This window comes from Salmo salar, chromosome ssa20, assembly GCF_905237065.1.
Source record: "Salmo salar chromosome ssa20, Ssal_v3.1, whole genome shotgun sequence".
Classification (NCBI taxonomy): Eukaryota; Metazoa; Chordata; class Actinopteri; order Salmoniformes; family Salmonidae; genus Salmo; species Salmo salar.
This window is the reverse complement of record NC_059461.1, coordinates 73221386-73242593: the sequence shown is the minus strand read 5'-3', so window position 1 is coordinate 73242593 and position 21208 is coordinate 73221386. Positions and strand designations below refer to the sequence as shown.

General features: G+C 43.4%; 1 protein-coding gene across 2 annotated transcripts in view; it reads right to left on the bottom strand.

Moving 5' to 3' along the window:
• LOC106581302 (chloride channel protein 2) overlaps positions 1–21208 on the bottom strand; it is a 246150-nt gene that overhangs the window by 65858 nt on the left and 159084 nt on the right. For both annotated transcript variants that reach the window (XM_045703912.1, XM_045703913.1), the window contains exons 3-12: positions 17368–17499; positions 16277–16405; positions 16073–16206; positions 15653–15730; positions 12275–12353; positions 11069–11194; positions 8009–8093; positions 6058–6159; positions 5559–5643; positions 4830–4985 (exon numbers count right to left, since the gene is read on the bottom strand). In XM_045703912.1, coding sequence (XP_045559868.1) covers positions 4830–4985; positions 5559–5643; positions 6058–6159; positions 8009–8093; positions 11069–11194; positions 12275–12353; positions 15653–15730; positions 16073–16206; positions 16277–16405; positions 17368–17499 — 1106 coding nt within the window. The remainder of the gene's footprint in view (positions 1–4829; positions 4986–5558; positions 5644–6057; positions 6160–8008; positions 8094–11068; positions 11195–12274; positions 12354–15652; positions 15731–16072; positions 16207–16276; positions 16406–17367; positions 17500–21208) is intronic.

Genomic DNA, 21208 nt, shown 5'->3' with positions numbered 1-21208 from the left:
CAGAGACAAAGTGGAGTCGCAATTTAAATGGCTCAGACACAAGACGTATGAGGCAGGGACTCCAGACAATCACGGATTACAAAGGGAAAACCAGCCATGACGCGGACACCTATATTTTGTTGCATTGGGCGGGGTTCAGACCCAGGGCCCCGAGCTTAAGGGGGTACTATGGTGTGGAAGACTGAGGTGTAGTCAATGAACAGCATCCTTACATAGGTATTCCTCTTGTCCAGATGGGATAGGGCAGTGTGCAGTGCGATGACGAATGCATCGTCTGTGGATCTATTGGGGCGGTAAGCAAATTGAAGTGGGTCTAGGGTGTCGGGTAAGTTGGAGGCGATAAGATCCTTGACTAGTCTCTCAAAGCACTTCATGATGACAGAAGTGTGTGCTATGGGGCGATAGTCATTTAGTTCAATTACCTTTGCTTTTTCAGGTGCAGGAACAATGGTGGACATCTTGAAGCATGTGGAGACAACAGACTAGGGTAGGGAGAGATTGAATATGTCCATAAACACTCCAGCCACCTGGTCTGCGCATGCTCTGAGGACGCGGCTAGGGATCCTGTCTGGGCCGGCAGCCTTGCGAGGGTTAACACGCTTAAATGTCTTACTCACGTCGGCCACGGAGAAGGAGAGCTCACAGTCTCATGTCTGAGCCGTTGAATTGCGACTCTACTTTGTATCTATACTGACGTTTTGCCTGTTTGATACCTTATGAAGGGCTACCTACACTGTTTATATTCGGCCATATTCCCAGTCACCTTGCAGTCATTAAATGCGATGGTTCGCACTTTCAGTTTTGCACGAATGCTGCCATCTAACCTCAGTTTTTGGTTAGGGTAGGTTTTAATAGTCACAGTGGACACAACATCTCCTATACACTTCCTGATAAACTCAGTCACTATATCAGTGTATTCGTCTATGTTGTTCTCAGAGGCTACCCAGTCCGCGTGATCAAAACAATTTTGAAGCGTGGATTCCGATTGGTTAGACCACCGTTGAATAGTCCTTAGCACGCGTTCTTCCTGTTTGAGTTTCTGCCTATAGGAAGGGAGGAGCAAAATGGAGTCGTGATCAGATTTGCCGAAGGGAGGGCAGGGGAGGGCCTTGTAGGCATTCCAGAAGTTGGAGTAGCAGTGGTTGATTGTTTTAGCAGTGCGAGTACTACAGTCAATGTGTTGATAGAACTTTGGTAAAAAAAAAATCTAATTTGCTTTATTAACCTCTATGGGCTAGGTGGGACGCTTGCGTCCCATCTACTCAACAGCCAGTGTAATCCCGTGGCGCGATATTCAAATACCTCAAAAATGCAAAAACTTCAATTTTTCAAACATATGACTATTTTACACCATTTTAAAGACAAGACTCTCGTTAATCTAACCACACTGTCCGATTTCAAAAAGGCTTTACAACGAAAGCAAAACATTAGATTATGTCAGCAGAGTACCCAGCCAGAAATAATCAGACACCCATTTTTCAAGCTAGCATATAATGTCACATAAACCCAAACCACAGCTAAATGCAGCACTAACCTTTGATGATCTTCATCAGATGACAACCCTAGGACATTATGTTATACAATACATGCATGTTTTGTTCAATCAAGTTCATATTTATATCAAAAACCAGCTTTTTACATTAGCATGTGACTAGCATGTGACTAGCATTCCGACCGAACACTGCCGGTGAATTTACTAAATTACTCATGATAAACGTTCACAAAAAACATAACAATTATTTTAAGAATTATAGATACAGAACTCCTCTATGCACTCGATATGTCCGATTTTAAAATAGCTTTTCGGTGAAAGCACATTTTGCAATATTCTAAGTAGATAGCCCGGCATCACAGGGCTAGCTATTTAGACACCCAGCAAGTTTAGCACTCACCAAAGTCAGATTTACTATAAGAAAAATGTTATTACCTTTGCTGTTCTTCGTCAGAATGCACTCCCAGGACTTCTACTTCAATAACAAATGTTGGTTTGGTCCCAAATAATCCATTGTTATATCCAAATAGCGGCGTTTTGTTCGTGCGTTCAAGACACTATCCGAAAGCGTAAATAAGGGTGACGAGCATGGCGCATTTCGTGACAAAAAATTCTAAATATTCCATTACCGTACTTTCGAAGCATGTCAACCGCTGTTTAAAATCAATTTTTATGCCATTTTTCTCGTAAAAAGCGATAATATTCCGACCGGGAAAGCGTGTATACGTACAAAGAGAGAGAAAATAAAAACATCTCGTGCCCTCGTGCACGAGCCTGAGTCTCAGAGTACTCTGACCAGCCACTATCCAAACGCGATAATGTGTTTCAGCCTGGGGCTGCCTCGATATCATTCAGCTTTTTCCCGGGCTCTGAGAGCCTATGGGAGCCGTAGGAAGTGTCACGTTACAGCAAAGATCCTCAGTCTTCAATAAAAAGAGCCAAGATGAACAACAACTTGTCAGACAGGCCACTTCCTGTTCAGAATCTTCTCAGGTTTTTGCCTGCCATATGAGTTCTGTTATACTCACAGACACCATTCAAACAGTTTTAGAAACTTTAGGGTGTTTTCTATCCAAAGCCAATAATTATATGCATATTCTAGTTACTGGGCAGGAGTAGTAACCAGCTTAAATCGGGTACGTTTTTTATCCGGCCGTTTCAATACTGCCCCCTAGCCCTAACAGGTTAAAATCCCCAGCTACAATGAATGCGGCCTCCGGATATGTGGTTTCCAGTTTGAATAAAGTCCAGTGAAGTTCTTTGAGGGCCATTGTGGTATCGGCTTGAGGGGGCATATACACGGCTGTGACTATAACCTGAAGAGAATTCTCTTGGGAGGTAATACGGTCGGCATTTGAATTAGAGGTATTCTAGGTTGGGTGAACAAAAGGACTTGAGTTCCTGTATGTTATCACAGTCACACCATGAGTAGTTAATCATGAAACATCTCGGGGAGAGATATTTATTCCTGTCTGCGTGATGAACTGAGAACCCAACTGGCTGTACGGACTCAGACAGTATATCCCGAGAGAGCCATGCCGCTCTGGAAGGAAATCCTCGCCCTGAGCTCGTCAACTTTATTATCCAGACTGAACATTAGCAAGTAATATACTGGGAAGCGGAGGGTGGTGTGTGCGTCTCCTGAGTCGGACTAAAAGTCCACTCTGAGTACCCCCCTCTAGTCGTAATGCTGGTGAGTTACCACCACTTTGATATCCAAAAGTTCTTCCTGGCTGTATCTTATAACACAAAACATTTCCTGGACTAATAATGTAAGAAATAACACATTAAAAAAAAAATACTGCAAAGTTTCCTAAGAGCTAGAAACACGGCAGCTCTATCCGTTGGCGCCATTTTCTACCATTTGTGTGTGACAGAACCAGAGGACAGTCTATCGCCCGAGCCCCTAGGGGCCTCCAAAGGCTTATTCCCACTCCAATTACTGGGCTGCCACCACCCTCCAACAGAGGACTGGAGAACGACTGCAAAAAACCTATTGGGGTCAAAAAGTTGTCTCAATGCAGTGTGATAGCTAAAAACGGTCAGTCTGCAATAGAGAAGACAGCCTATGAGTAATATCATAGAGAGAATAAATCCATATAAAGTCTGTCTGTGTCTGTCTAATAAAAGCTTGGTCCATTTGCATAGTGTGGGAGAAACAAACTACCACTCTGGGCGCTTTAAACTACACCATGTAATTAGACATCATCCCAGCAGACACGCTTTGTGTGCGACTGAGTTAGTGTGTGTGTGTGTGTGTGCGCGTGTATATGTGGGTGAAGTTGACTACATATGCATGTACGTGTGTGTGTGTGTAACTACGTCACAGCAAAGGCCAAAAATACGACCTCAACAGTGGACACACACACACAAAGTTAATGACATCATCCATTACCGCTCCAGAAATACTGCTCCATATACAGTACCATCAGGGGGGTAATTAAGGGTAGAGTAGATTGGTCTCACTGTGTTCCAAAAAGTATAAAGACATTTTATTTTCAGATTATTTGAGATAAAGTACAGAAGGCAAAAAAAAGAAAGTGAGCTAGGATGAGCGAGAGAGCGAAGGAGAGAAAGAGAAAGTGTATAGAGTATTTATCTTCCATTACAGTAGGATCATCACACTCAATATCTAATAGCTTATATAACTTTATCCACCCACTTTTGTCTCTCTATCCCTCTGTGGTTCCTTGTTTCTCTCTCTATCCAGGGACTTTAACTGCATTACACAGCCTATTGTCTCTCTCACACACACACAACACAGCGAGCGAACAAGATTTACAACAGCAGTTCTGCGGTTCTCTTTTAAAAGGGGACATTTCATTTGAGCTGCTAGAACCTGGATAAACAAAGGTTACATAAAAACCTAATCAAATTCCAACAAGGTAATAACTTGATGCTTCACCTGCCCACATATTACACTGGGCTGGGTCTCAATACTCCACAAGCCTAACCCTCACATAACACTGGGCTGGGTCTCAATACTCCACAACCCTAACCCTCACACAACACTGGGCTGGGTCTCAATACTCCAAAACCCTAACCCTCATAACACTGGGATGGGTCTCAATACGCCACAAGCCGTACCCTCATATAACACTGAGCTGGGTCTCAATTCTCCACAACGGCCTCCTCTCCTTTAATTTAAATGAATGGACAGGATCCTGCCATATTACCTTCACCTGTCATCTCAATGGGAAGAACGTTACTTCAGACTATTGAGACACGCCACATGTAGTGGGAAGGGAGTAAAGTAACAGGGAATTAAAAAAGAATAGGTGATTTTAAAGAAGAGGAGAGATGAGAACAAAGTGGATGATGATGATGGTGTGCCTACCTTCATTACGATGAAGAGGACGAGGGTGACAAAGACATTGACCTGGGGGTGATTCCAGGCCTGGGAGTTGCCGATGTAGTCAAACCCCTCGGCTATGCCCTGCTTGGCCCATGTCCGGTTGTCTAGCAACGTCACCAAGGACTCCTTCTGGGTCAGCTGCATGGGGGAAACAGGAAGTGACAACATATCAGACAGACAGAGGGCTAAAGTCAACAGGTGTTTTTTATTTTTATATATCCCATATTGGTTCCTAGCTCCTAACCCAAAGGATTTAAGTAGATCTGAAAGGATTGGATAGGTATAAGCAACACATCAAGAATTCATCCTAGCCTTTCAGAGGGAATGGTGAAGCGATTACATTAGTGCTATCCCAATCTACATGAAGTGCCATGGGGTAGGTGCCAGGAGGTGATTTCAAATTGGGTACAACACATCCATTTTATTAGGAAGACCATTATGGAAAGCGGTTTCACTTTAGGCAATGGATGTGATGATTTAATTTGAAGTGGTTTGGCTTAAGGCTTGTGAAGTTGAGTGGGGGGCTGGAAGAGGGTATGTAGTTGTGTGTGATGCTGTAGCTAGACTTTAGGGAGCAACAGAATCAACAGCTTAATGTAGCAGAAACACACCAAGAGTCTGACACCCTCTCCTTACAGAGGCAGAAAGAGGAGAGGGTGGGAGATAGACTCTGCCTCTATGTAAAGAAATACACATCTGAGTGGAACTAACCTTTCCTGCCATGAACTGTCCGAAGCCGGGGGGAAAGGTTAGCGTAGACACCAGCAGAGTGACCAGGGCTGGGTACAGCAGACGCCTGAGAGAAGAGGCACGAGGGAAGGAGGGGGAGAGGAGGAGAAAGCAAAAGGGTGTTTAGTCATTACTGTTTACTCTTCAAAACCTAACTGTCCCCAAACCCTTCCCATGGCTGATTGATGTACAGAACATTACATTAATTTAGAAATCTGAGGATAGTTAATTAATCAGTCTGATAGGGAGATGAGTAAACACCATTCATTAATAAACACTTGTCAAGATGAATGTCTTCATTTTTCTCTGCTGTGGAGAGATCTGCATCAATAGAGCTGATTTCACAGAGTAATCTATCTATGTCTGCGCGCGTGCGTGCGTGTGTGTTTGCGCTAGTGTGTGTATGTGGGACACTAGGATAGAGGGACTCTCTGGGACCCAGTAGGGGCTTCTATCTGATATTGATGACATCATGACTTACTTCTTCATGAGGAACTTGTTGATGGTCTTCTGTTTCCTGATGAACTGGACTATCAGTCTGTTCAGGTAGACAAACAACGCCCCGCCAAAACCACTGGCAATACTGTGGAGAGAGGAGGAGGGGAGAGGATAGGGAGGGAAATGGAGAGAAGAGGGACAGGGAGATTAAATTAAGAAAATGTAAAGGTGGAGAATGAGAGAGAGACAGGGTTACATGTATATATGTTTGTGTTTTAAGTAAGTACCCAGTATGTGTCCACTTTGTGTAACTGTCAGTAGGAGAGAGAGACAGTTTCTCCAGCCACCAGAATCAAGCAAAGCCCTTTGAAAAGTACTTTCCAAAGTTCCCCCTCAGCTACAGCCAAGTATATGAATGCTCATAAATTCATGTTCCTGCATAATGAATTCTGTCAAATACTCCTGAATAAATGATGAATAGATGAGGGAGAATCATTTGTACATGTTTTAAAGCTATTCTCTGAAATGTGTGCGTATGCGTGTGTGTGTACGTATAAGTGTGTGTGTGTGTGTTTGTGTCGCAGGAGCTTGGTGGCACGTTAATTGGGGAGGACGGGCTCGTGGTAAAGGCTGGAGCAGAATCAGTGGAATGGTATCAAATACATCAAACACATGGTTTGATGCCATTCCATTTTCTCCGTTCCAGCCTCAGCCATGCTGAGGGGAGCCATGCTGAGGGGAGCCGTCCTCCCTCAGCAGCCTCCACTGGTTTGTGTGTATGTGTGTGCACAGAACACCGCATCTGAGTACCAGTGAAAGTTTGAAACATAAATCCAGAGGCTAGAAGGGGTTTACTACACAAAGGTTTTCCCCAGCTAGCATGTAGCAGAGACGACAAATTCCCCTCTCTCTCTCTCTCTCTCTGTCTCTCTCTCTCTCTCTCTCTCTCTCTCTCTCTCTCTGAGTTAACTGAAACACTGACCGACTTTCCCCATAAGACATCAAGGCATTGGCGAGGGAGAGGATACTGAAATACACACATAAAGGGTCGTGCACAAACTCTTTCTCTCTCTAAATGTTAAATAAGACGGCTGTCCTCCGGAGGCAGCGTTATGTTAGATTATGAGTCAAAGCTTCACTGCTCAGATCACGAGAGGGAGGACATCCACCAGACAAAAAGGAGAAAAGAGGAGAAAAAAATAGGGATTTTCTTCTCTTTGGGAGCCCACGCAGAGTTAAGTAGTAGATGGCTGTTCTTTCTTCTGACATGGAGAAAGAGAGAGAGAGACGAGAGAGAGAGAGGCTCTGGTCTAATTCAGTTATGTGGTAAGCCCGGAGGCTACGCTACTACGGTAACAGCAAGCTAAAATAAGATGTCCTAAATGCACCACCTCGCTGGCTGAATAATCAATGTTAGGTGACTAACGTCAGGAGGCTATCCTGAATACTCACACCAGCTTTCACCTGCTAACAAAGGCAACGTAGGGCTCACTGGCTAACAGAGGCAATGTAGGGCTCACTGGCTAACAGAGGCAACGTAGTGCTCACTGGCTAACAGAGGCAATGTAGGGCTCACTGGCTAACAGAGGCAACGTAGGCCTCACTGGCTAACAGAGGCAACGTAGGGCTCACTGGCTAACAGAGGCAACGTAGGGCTCACTGGCTAACAGAGGCAACGTAGGGCTCACTGGCTAACAGAGGCAACGTAGGGCTCACTGGCTAACAGAGGCAACGTAGGGCTCACTGGCTAACAGAGGCAACGTAGGGCTCACTGGCTAACAGAGGCAACGTAGGGCTCACTGGCTAACAGAGGCAACGTAGGGCTCACTGGCTAACAGAGGCAACGTAGGGCTCACTGGCTAACAGAGGCAACGTAGGGCTCACTGGCTAACAGGCAACGTAGGGCTCACTGGCTAACAGAGACAGTGTAGGGCTCACTGGCTAACAGAGGCAGCGAAGACCTCACTAGCTAATTGAAGACAACTAAGACTCACCCAATGACAGCGAAGGCTGGGAGCTCCTGGAGGTCAAAGGGGAAGTCCAGACGGAAACGGGTTTTAAACAGAGCTGTGATGGTCTCTGTGTAGGAGGGGGGAGGGAGGGAGGGATGTAGAGAGAGTGATTCATCATTAGCAAAATGCTTTTAAGGGGCTATATTCAGTACAGACCTTACATCAATGATTGCTTGTGCCAATAGACAGTATACTGTATGGGTTGTTCCACGAAATGAGTGCCTATTGCATCCCTTAGATATTTGAAGTAGAAGTTGTGCACCAATATTGAATTTTAAAAGTATTTTAATATTTAATGAGGTGCCCTTTAATATAGACCACATGGATAGTGGCGCAGTGGTCTAAGACACTACATCTCAGTGCACGAGGCGTCACTGCAGTACCTGGTTAAAATCCAGGCTGTGTCACATCTGGCCGTGATTGGGAGTCCCATAGGACGGTGCACAATTGGCCCAGTGTCGTCTGGGGTAAGCCGTCATTGTAAGTAAGAATTTGTTTTTAACTGACCTGCTAAGTTAAATAAATCAGATTTGTTTTATATGAATAAAAACTTGCTAAAGTGCTAAAATTCTGCATTTTGACATGTTCCTCCATGCACCCTCTGACTTCTAGGAAGATTTTAACCCACTTAACCCCTACGTTTCCCCATTATTGTAAAGTCCTAGTTATGCTGTTGCTTTGACAAAGTCATTTCTGAAAGATTATTATTTATTTAATGTGATTAGTGAATCATTTAGGTCTGTCCCTCATTTTAATGTCAACCCTATTACGTGAACTGAAAAATTCAACATCTAATGATAGTGTAAACGCAGGAGAGCTGGCTGAACTATTTTTGACCATTTTCTGGTGTTTTTTCAGTGGAAAACTGAGCGGGTCGAGCATAACACGTCAACCTGTTACCCATTGATAGACAGGGTAGAAATCTTAACAAAACAAATTGTGAAGCTTGCACTCAAGGGCCTCTTGCTGTTACACACAAGTTTCCATTCCCCATTTCACAAGGGGATTTATGGCCAATGTAACATCCCTGTTACTTTATTTGACACTTGATAGTCATTTTTTTATTTAACCTACTGAGATGGGAAAACTTGTTTGTGAAAAGTCTGTGAATTCAAAAGTTATTTTCACACATCTCAAAAGACACCGAATTGGTGGAATGACCCATATACACTTAACAAAAATAAAACCCAACATGCAACAATTTCAGAGATTTTACTGAGTTACAGTTCATATAAGGAAATCGGTCAATTGAAAAAAATTCATTAGGCCCTAATCTATGGATTTCACATGACTGGGAATACAAATATGCATCTGTTGGTCACAGATACCTTAAAAAAAGGTAGGGGCGTGGATCAGAAAACCAGTCAGTAGCTGGTGTGACCACCATTTGCCTCATGCTACGCGACACATCTCCTATGCATAGAGTTGATCAGGCTGTTGATTGTTTCCTGTTGTCCTACTCCTCTTCAATGGCTGTGTGAAGTTTCTGGATATTGGTGGGAACTGGAACACGCTGACGTACACGTCGATCCAGAGTATCCCAAACATACTCTATGGGTGACATGTCTGGTGAGTATGCAGGCTGTGCATTATCATGCTGAAACATTAGGTGATTGTGGTGGATGAATGGCACGGCAATGGGCCTCAGGATCTCTTCACGGTATCGCTGTGCATTCAAATTGCCATCATTTAAATGCAATTGTGTCCATTGTCCATAGCTTATGCCTGCCCATACCATAACCCCACCTCCACCATGGGGCACTCTGTTCACAACATTGACATCAGCAAACCGCTCGCCCACACAATGCCATGCACGGTTTCTGCCATCTGCCCAGTACAGTTGAAACCGGGATTCATCACTAAAGAGCACACTTCTGTGAGAGAGAAATTAACATGTTTACCTGTTTTGTTTAATATTAACAATTATACATAACCAATAGTAAAGGGATGGTTTCCACTCCAGCTATCTGCAGCTAGTCTGGGTATGGTCAAGGACATGGTTTTAACTCAAGATAGAGATAGCTTGAGCTGACAATTGATTTATGCCATAGAATGAGTTGGTGTTTCTGTACTGTGAGGTACGAGTTAAGAGCCCTCGTCTTGAGGGCCAAACTCTGGTTTCCATACAATGAGAACAGTCTTAACCGCAGATACTGTCTGCTGTGAATTATTCATTTCTTTCATACAAAATCTAATCTTTTGACCCATTCCATACATCTGTTGTTTGTCATGAACATTCAGGAGGATGTACTTTGCTATAAAATGCTGTGGCTCAAATCTGTTTGTTGGGCTCTCAATGAATCATCTAAGGGTGGTTCGTCGACCAGCTTCATTATTACAATAATTAATCGATGTAATTAATACATTTTGAATAAAGTAATATCCTGATTGGCGATTAACCTTGTCTCTACTCATTATTAATTAGAATTTCCATGACACTTCTCTAGCATGCCAATGGCCATCAAAGGTGAGCAGTTTCTACAGTTTGTGAAGAAATTCTTCAGTTGTTCAAACCCAGTTTCATCAGATGTCCGGGTGACTGGTCTTAGACTATGTGGAGGTCCTGGGCTAGCGTGGTTACACGTGGTTTGGAGTTGTGAGGCCGGTTGGCAGTACTACCAAATTCTCTAAAACGACATTGGAGGAGCCTAATGGTAGAGAAATTAACATTCAATTCTCTGGCAACAGCTCTGGTGGACATTCCTGCAGTCAGCATGCCAATTGCACGCTCCCGAAAAAAACTTGAGGCATCTGTGGCAAAACTGTGTTGTGTGACAAAACTGCACATTTTAGAGTGGCCTTTTATTGTCCTCAGCACAAGGTGCACCTGTGTAATAATCATGCTATTTAATCAGCTTCTTGATATGCCACACCTGTCAAGTGGATGGATTATCTTGGCAAAGGAGAAATGCTCACGAACAGGGATGACAAATAAGATATTTGTGCATATGGAACATTTCTGGGATATTTTCAGCTCATGAAACAAACACTTTACATGTTGCGTTTATATTTTCATTCAGTATACATGTAGACCAGTCTTACCCTCGTCTTTATTCCACACAGCCAGGACTCTGAAGATGAAGGCACTGAAGGTAGCAGCGAAGAACCCTCTCCAGTAATTCCTCACCGCAAAGAACGTAGATGTTACCTCAATACTGAACAGCACACCTACAAAACACACACACATTAATCAATTTCTCAGGAACACACAGGAACATGATCAAAGTAACTATGTGAAGGGGGAAGAGCAAACCTTGCAATCTCTGACCCAGCCAGTGTATCTGTCAGTGAGTGTTATCCCACTGGGCACACCACGTAATTTCAAGCTGAATAATTGTGTAATATTTAGTTGAGACGTTGATCAATGAGATCACAACCTATATATTTACCCACTCAAAAAGACTGCCAAAAGTGAGTTGAAATTCAATTGTGTTATCACTAAATCAAATCAAACCAAAATGTAAATGCACTTTAAATTCATGTTTGATTTAGTTTTTATATTTGGTTGAGTTGACAACCTAACAATTCAATATCACTACATTTCATTACATTTGAAATCAACCAGAGATTGAAATCATAGGCCTATGTAGTCTATTTTTGTTGAATCCTGGGATGAATTGAGACACTAGCTGTTGATGACTTTGCTAAATGCTATACGTATATATAGGCCTAAATAGCATCATTGATGATATAAAAGTGAAGTAGCATGGTCACATTTCATTTGCTCTGTTAAACCCATCCTTTGGAATGACTTCGATAGCAACAGTGAATCTATTTAATTTTTAAGTGGCAGGGTAGCCTAGTGGTTAGAGCGGTGGGCTAGTAATTGAAAGGGTGCAAGTTCAAATCCCAGAGCTGACAAGGTACAAATCTGTCGTTCTGCCCCTCAACAAGGCAGTTAACCCACTGTTCCTAGGCTGTCATTGAAAATAAGAAATTGTTCTTAACTGACTTGCCTAGATAAAAAAAGGTCTCTCAACAATCATTCTCAGGACAGCACATTGGTAATAGTCAGTGACAGTCTTCACAGCTAAGGACTAGGCTATGTTAAAACACATTTTATACAAGGTTTGTCTATGTTGAAATTTGGTTACCATGATCATGTTGAAATTTCACCCTCAAAACAGTTTATGTTGATACCTTTTTTCAAATCCAACATAGATTCCACGTCAGAATACGTTGACAAATTACACTGAAACAACATTGATTGAACGAGTTTGTGTCTAGTGGGATGTTGGTGTCACTCACCTCCAATAGGGGCAGCGAAACAGCAGCCGACCCCCACAGCACAAGCAGCTGCCAACATCTCAATGTTCCTCGACTCATTCTGTAAACCCATACGGAGAGGCGTATTTACATTTACAGACACACACACCCTATGAGGTAGGCTAGGCCGTTGTCGGGTGGATGTAGACCTAGCAGTGTGGAAGGAGGCATACAAGGATGTTACGTTTTTCTGTCCAAGGGGAGGTCTTTTATGTGCAAAAATGGGGAATAAATAAGTGCCAAAAGTAAGCTACTACATTATTTACAAAATAATAAACAGGATGAAGAGCAATATAAACTAGATTTAAATCAATAAGTCAGGCCACTGACTTCCCCCAGGGCAGGTCTCACTAATGCCTGTTAGCAAGTAGCATGCACAGCAGCAAGTATAGCCCAATCTTCCCTTGTCAGAGCTGTTGTGGATGAAATGCAGAGTTAAAATTATTTTTACCCATAACGCATTTCACCATGAAACAATATCAAAGCCTCCTCCCACCTGTTTCAGTAAAAAGCTGAGGGATAGGGCTGAAGAAATGTATCCACTCTCAAATTCATGGACAGAGCTATGGATGCAAGGACTGAACTAAGCTCATGAGGCACTAATAAGTACAATTCTTGAAGATTCAAATGGGTACATTTCATTAATTCCGCGTTTCCCCAAACTCAGTCCTGGGGACTCCAAGGGGTGCATGTTTTGGTTCAGCTGTGTAGTGCTAGGGCAAACACCAAAACATGCATCCCTTGGGGTTCCCAGGACCGAGCTTGGGAAATGCTGAGTTAAAACGTTTTCCTCTGTTTGCCTGTCATACTTACTCCGACCAGGAAATATGAAGAGCCCTTCTCCACTTTAGCTTGAGCGCTAAAGTGTTTATTCCTAAACATGATCACTTTGTAGGTAATATTTTAATGAATAAATGCATGGATGGAAGAGTAATTTGTGTGGAATCACAAAAAACTAAAGCTTTGGTGCCAAAACCAAGCAGCATGCTCTCATAGTTTCTCAACTCTCATAGTTTCCTTTCCTCAGCACTCAAAATAGCGAAGAGCATTCCTGCAAATATAAAACGTCTTTCATGAAACAGTTTTGATAATATTGAATTGCTTTACTTTGGGAGATGGCACAGAGAGATTGGATCTGTGACACTGCCCAAACAACCACATGGTACGGTCAAATGTAGTACAACCTCTGCAAACACAGTATGGCATGGGACTACAGATGGATTACAGATATGTCATTTAAATAGGTGGTAGAGAGATGGGATATGGAGTTCTGGAGAGGAGGAAGTTATGGTGGACGTTCTGCCCTTCATCTCCAGCCATGCTTTACCTTGTTTCCTATGAGGCTTGGCTCCTTTAAGCAGCATGTTAGTGAAACAGAGAGGTCAGTGTGAATGTGTATTAAACACCACCACACACACACACTTGTCATTAGTATGCCATAAAATGCACCATATTCATATACAGTACAGATACAACACAGAGAGGAGGGAGAAAGAGAGAGAGGATGAGGGAAGGAGAAAGAGGCTAGAGGGAGCCCAGGGAGAGAAGGAGAAGAAGATTAAGGGGAGACAGACAGACAGACAGACAGACAGACAGACAGACAGACAGACAGACAGACAGACAGACAGACAGACAGACAGACAGACAGACAGACAGACAGACAGACAGACAGACAGACAGACAGGGGTATGTAGCAAAGGACTTCTCCACACTTGGGGGTTTGCTTCAAAGATTCTTCATTGCCCCTGCCCCCCCAGCCCCCATCCCTTCACACTAACACTGACAGAGGGAACAGGGGACTCTCATCTTCAGAGTACAGAGATATGAATCAAAGATTCCCTCTCTCTCATTCCCTCTGTCCCCTAAGGCCCAAGCGGAACAAACATAGTCTTTCAACTTTCTATCTCTCTACTCCTTTTTGCCTGGTTGTCCGTCTTTACCGCCATCTCTCTCTCCCTTGCTTTCAAAACCTTTCTTAATTTATGTATCTACATTTATTTATCGCTCCCTATAGTATAGCTAGGGAGATTACACATGAGATGTATTTAATTAGTTAGCAAATAAAATGCTAGTTTAAATATTTATTATGTGTATGTTACTTGTGTAAATATACGTACTGTGTGTGTGTGTGTAAGCAAAGAAATACCTACGCATTCTGGACATGTGCTCCTTCGGAACAGTCAAGACAGAAAACATTCTCTAAACTGGCAATGTGCGACATGTTTTTCTCTTCTTCGCCAAGTCTTGTCTTTCCTCTGAGCTAGCCCACTAACGGGCCTGGTTTTAAGCCGCCACAGACAGGAGCAGTCGATTAGGAAGAGGAACAAACAGATTGGAGAATCAGAAGTGTGTGTTTCTCACAGCTCCTCCTAAGCACTGACAGAGCTATCACAGCTTCTTTTACCCCATCAGAGACAGTAGAGGGAGAGGGGGGGAGAGAGGGAGAGAAAGATGTCGATCGGCCTGATTTAGGAGTTCAGAGAAACAAGGAAACTTTTCCGTACTTAGCTAAACTACAGTACAGTTCTGTCTTAAGGGAGAAATGAGCCTGTTCAGTGAATTACTACGTCATCTCAACCATAGTGGAGTTGGTTTGACTGCATGATCAGTGGCTACAGTAGATGATAGATATGGTGATAAGATGTACTGTGGTGGTACTGTGGTTTAAATGTGATGATAAATGTAGCAGATTAGTCTCGTGACTACTATATACTTGGTTTGTTCCTATGCTAGCTTCAGGCAGAGCCTGTGCTCTCGGTTAACACACCCCATCACAGCCTTTTATTGTCCCCAGCACAAGGTCCACCTGTGTAATGATTATGGTGTTTAATCAGCATCTGTGGATTGATTATCTTGGCAAAGGAGAAATGCTCACTAACACATTTACATTTGAGTCATTTAGCAGAACTCTTATCCAGAGCTGCTAACAGTAGTGAGTGCATACATTTATATTTTTTCTCAATTTTAGACATTTAGCAGAACTCTTTCCTAGAGCGAAAATGTAAGTGCATACATTTTCATTTATTCGTACTAATAGCGATGTAAACAAATTTTTGCAGAAAATGTGAGAGAAATACGCTTTTTGTGCGTATGGAACATTTCTGGGATCTTTTATTTCAGTTCATGAAACATAGGACCAACACTTTACATGTTGCCTTTATATTTTTGTTCAGTGTATATTGACGCTTTGCTTGGGCACTGAGCTACCCTGAAGGAGCAGAGCCTATATCGACAAGACTTGCATTATTCATTTCGTAATAAATGGTTGAACATATTTCTGCGTGGTGTTTCCTTCTGAAAGATCATATTGATAACAATGTGGTGACTTGTGTGTGTGTGTACTTGTCCAGTGTGGTTTACCTCGTAGATTCCACCAAACAGAGACATGAACTTGCTGAGGAGTGCAGCACACAGACTGGCAATGTGAACAAACGGACCCTAGAGAGGGAGAGAGAATGTCTTGTGAATGATTTCCTAAAATACTTGGTCCATGTGTAACCACAACCCCACGCCAGCACCAGTCTCTGTGTTTCACTGTGACAACCCCTTGTCCTATCAATCACAGATATATTGATTGATTTTAGGAGCCTTCAAGCCAGATTGCATCTGCTGGCTGTCAAATGGAGTGTGTGTCTGCAAAACTAGTGGAACAGACTGTACTGTACTGGCAGCAACATGTGACACACTCATACAAGCCTGACTGTGAGAACAGCGTATGTGTGTGTACGCGTCAGAGGTGTGTGTGTGGTGAGAATAATCTGTACTGAGTGTGTCTGTTACCTCCTTTCCCAGAGGCATGCCACTGCCCAGGGCACAGGTGAGGCCGATCACTTTGGCCACAAAGGTTTTAAAGGTGAGGTATTCTTTCAGCACTACACCCCTCAGAATGGTCTTCATCTCTGGGATACCTGAACCTAGAGGGGGAGAGGGGTGCAGTCAGGGTGTGTGTGTGTGTGTGTGTGTGTGTGTGTGTGTGTGTCTTACCTACGGCCTGTGGGGCCAGTATCTGTGTGAAGCCAGCTGAGAAGGTGATGAGCACCACAGGGTAGGTGACCCAGGCCAGGTACTGGAGAAACACATTACTCTCCAGGCCTCCATACATCCACTTCTGTGCTGTGGAGGCACACAGACCAATATCAACTTGGTGTCAATCATAAAGTAAAAGTACATCCAATATATAAATCGTGAAAACATATATAAATCATGAGAATCGCAATACCTATCGACACCTAAGTATCGTGATAATATTGTATCGTGAGGTTCCTGGCAAATCCCAACCCTACTCATGAGTACAGCGACAAAATATCTGACAACAGTAGAACCCACAGGACTCCTCTCCTAAAAATGACTTCATTACAGGGAGAGATCAAAATGTGTATGTGCCTGTGTGGAGAAAGAGGGGATGAGCGGCTGGATTCTAGATGACTCACTCTTCTCCCCTCTCTACTCTCTCCACATGCAGTCTACCATCTGACACACACACACACACACACACACACACACACACACACACACACACACACACACACACACACACACACACACACACACACACACACACACCACAGCAATGTGTGTAAATGTGTGTTTGACTGAAGATAAAGCACATTGACACCCACACACCTGCTGAACACACAGCATACATGCTACCAGCACACAAACACAGTTTCACGCTGCAAAAATTTAACTAAACCACATTTAAGCTAATCGTACACACACATGCGCACACACAGTTTCATGCCGCAAAGATGACATTAAACCAGATTTAAGCTAATCATACTCACAAACACACACCTGCATGCAGCTCAGGGAGACAGTAATCTGCACTGCAGCTCACCATGAACACACACACCCTGGTCGGAGGGATGTACGTGAGTAAAACACAGTGTCTGAGATTATCTGGTGTGTGGCATAATGTCTTATTTAGCTGCACGCAGGAGAGATGTCAGATGAAAGGATTCAGCCAAAGGAACGGAGTGTACAGCTGACCAGAGTCGTCATTAGACCAAGTCTACTTCACCTTCCCTCCCAAACACCCTCCCTTCAACTCCCTCCCTTCAACTCCCTCCTCCTACCTTGTAGACAGATGGCGATAGCGAAGTCGACCACCCAGCTGACCAGAGCCATGAGTAGACCGAGGAGGATGAGGAAGATCCAGTCTTCACCAACACGAGAGATGAGGAACTTCTGACAGCGCAACGTACAGACTGGAGGGAAGAGAGATACAGGTGCACACTGTTAGACAACAACAACACTGTTACTACTAAAGTACTAGTCAGTCAAGTCAGTCAGAACTACAAAACAAACAAACCAACACATCTTACAGTCTGAGGAGAGAAGTTTAGCATTGTTAAAACTACATTACCCACCTTGGAGTCAGGACTACACATACCCACCATACAACGTAAACCCCTGCACCCACAACTGCCCATTTGTTAATGTCAACTTTTCCACAGGCACCTCTAGTATAATTTTACATGGGGCTGTTTTTTTTATTCACACAGCTCTTACTCCAATCCTCTCCTCTTTCTACCCCCCACCCTCACCCCCCACACACATACTGTACTGCCTCCTCTACCAGTTCCTCCCCTATTTTCCTCCACTCTCTCCCTCTCTCCTGCCCTCATTTCTCCTCTCAGAGTGAAGAGGTCTAGCAGCAGGGGCACCTCTAGTCCTCAACTTTAACAACTGTGTCACATCAGACACTCCACACTGTCCTAACACGAGTACTGCTCTGCTCCCCTCTCATCTAATTCTGTCTCCTCTCATCTCACCAATGTACTAAACCACACAAATGCTACTTTACCACACTACAAGATTCTGTCAGAGGAAAGGGAGAATAAAAAAAGGTATAAAATCTTCTTTCAGTATCCCCCTCTTCCTCTCTCTTCCTGCCTTTCTTTTCCTTCTCATCTAATGTAGTATTGCTCTCCCCATCTCTGTCTCTCCACTCTCCTTCATTATGTATAGTACAGCCTGTGTGCACTATCATATAGGGGAATAGATTGTCCTGTGTGTACTATCATATAGGAGAATAGATTGTCCTGTGTGCACTATCATATAGGGGAATAGATTGTCCTGTGTGTACTATCATATAGGGGAATAGATTGTCCTGTGTGTACTATCATATAGGAGAATAGATTGTCCTGTGTGCACTATCATATAGGGGAATAGATTGTCCTGTGTGTACTATCATATAGGAGAATAGATTGTCCTGTGTGCACTATCATATAGGGGAATAGATTGTCCTGTGTGTACTATCATATAGGGGAATAGATTGTCCTGTGTGCACTATCATATAGGGGAATAGATTGTCCTGTGTGTACTATCATATAGGAGAATAGATTGTCCTGTGTGTACTATCATATAGGAGAATAGATTGTCCTGTGTGCACTATCATATAGGGGAATAGATTGTCCTGTGTGTACTATCATATAGGATAATAGATTGTCCTGTGTGTACTATCATATAGGGGAATAGATTGTCCTGTGTGTACTATCATATAGGAGAATAGATTGTCCTGTGTGTACTATCATATAGGGGAATAGATTGTCCTGTGTGTACTATCATATAGGGGAATAGATTGTCCTGTGTGTACTATCATATAGGGGAATAGATTGTCCTGTGTGTACTATCATATAGGAGAATAGATTGTCCTGTGTGTACTATCATATAGGGGAATAGATTGTCCTGTGTGTACTATCATATAGGAGAATAGATTGTCCTGTGTGTACTATCATATAGGAGAATAGATTGTCCTGTGTGTACTATCATATAGGGGAATAGATTGTCCTGTGTGTACTATCATATAGGGGAATAGATTGTCCTGTGTGTACTATCATATAGGGGAATAGATTGTCCTGAGGCAGGAATGGCGACAGAGCCACATGCATGTTGTTAGTACGCTAGGCTACGCACACACTCTCCAATCAACACCTTCACTGTCTGTCTAACACACACACTGCTTATTTAAGCAGTGAAAAGCAATGTGTGTGTGTGTGTGTTGCATCATATCGCCCACAGCCCAGCTGTGTTCTAAGAGCCCCTTCTGTTCTCTAGTCAGCATCCAGAGAAATTAGGGTTAAGTTCCTTGCTCAAGGGAATATCGGCAGACGTTTCCTCTAGTCGGCTCGGGTTTCAAACCAGCAACCTTTCGGTTACTGTCCCAACGCTCTTAACCGCTAGGCTACCTGCCTCTGTCTGTTTGCGTGTGTGAGAGCATGTACATGCAAACATATACATGTACATATACAAGTGTGTGTGTTTCAACCAGCAGCAGGTGTAATCTTGTCTGGTCTCTGAGCAGTAATGTGGTTAGCTCCGTCTGTGCTGCTATGGCTCACTGGTTTTCCTTGGGTACACAGTACACACATTAAAAAGTTTACCAGCGTCATTCTTTATGGCAGGCAATAACCTGCATGCCATTCCCCTCCATCCCTATCCTCTCTTCTCTTCAATTTCTCATTCACCCCATCCTGTCTTCCACCCTTCCTTACCATCTCTCTTTCTCATCACTCTTCCTCATCACTCTTCAACCCACTGCTTAACTTCTTTCATTACTCCTATCCTTCTTTTTCCTTTTCTACCTTCTATCTCTTCTCTTGGTATTTGTCTTCCTCTCCTTACTGGAACCTTCTTCGCTTTCTCTCTCTTTCCACTTTTCTTTTCCTTTTCTTCCTCTTTCCCTAGTTTCTTTGCTCCTCCGTCTCCTTCTCCTCTCCTGTCTCTCTTGGACTATCCTTTAGCCTTCTTTTTTTACGCTTTCTCTCTCCCTCTCTCTCTCTCTCTCTCTCTCTCTCCCTCTCTCTGCCTCTAGCAATAATACCCACATACCTGCTGAGACTAATTTAGGTTGCCTTGGATACAGAATGCGTCCGCTTCCAGTGCCAAGCTCTAAATGGCTGAGAGAATGAACGAGTGAAGATGAACAAGTGAGAGAAAGGAAATAGTGAATACAGTGAGTAAATGAGTACGGGCATAAAGGAAAATAAGACACCAATTGTGAATACACCATACCGACAGAATACGGAACATCTTACGTGAAACGTAATTATTCAAATGATCCACTCCGTTTGTTATGCAATGTGACAGTTTACTAAATTAAAAATAACCTACATCATAAATGTTCCATTCACTCAAGCCAATAAGGCGTATCAGAGGAAGGGTGCATACATTAGATGCTCATACATAAGAAAGAGAGACAATAAGCAAGGCCTGCTTGGCTATGTGTACGACCACCAGCAAATGGCATTAGGATAGAAGGGGACAGAAAACCACACCACTCAGCTCTTTAACTTTTACATACCAACTAGGAGAGAGAGGAAGAGAGGGAGGGAGACGGCGAAGCCGACAGGAGAAGGAAGAAAAAGGGAGAGATTCAGCAGACCCAGCCATGTCCATACTCCTAAACACTGACTGTAGTGTAACCCCTATAAAACACAACCCTTCCCTCCCTGACTGTAGTGTAACCCCTATAAAACACAACCCTTCCCTCCCTGACTGTAGTGTAACCCCTATAAAACACAACCCTTCCCTCCCTGACTGTAGTATGACCCCTATAAAACACAACCCTTCCCTCCCTGACTCTAGTGTAACCCCTATAAAACACAACCCTTCCCTCCTTGACTGTAGTCTAACCCCTATAAAACACAACCCTTCCCTCCTTGACTGTAGTCTAACCCCTATAAAACACAACCCTTCCCTCCCTGACTGTAGTCTAACCCCTATAAAAGATAACCCTTCCCTCCCTGAATGTAGTCTAACCCCTATAAAACACAACCCTTCCCTCCTTGACTGTAGTCTAACCCCTATAAAACACAACCCTTCCCTCCCTGACTGTAGTCTAACCCCTATAAAACACAACCCTTCCCTCCCTGACTGTAGTCTAACCCCTATAAAACACAACCCTTCCCTCCT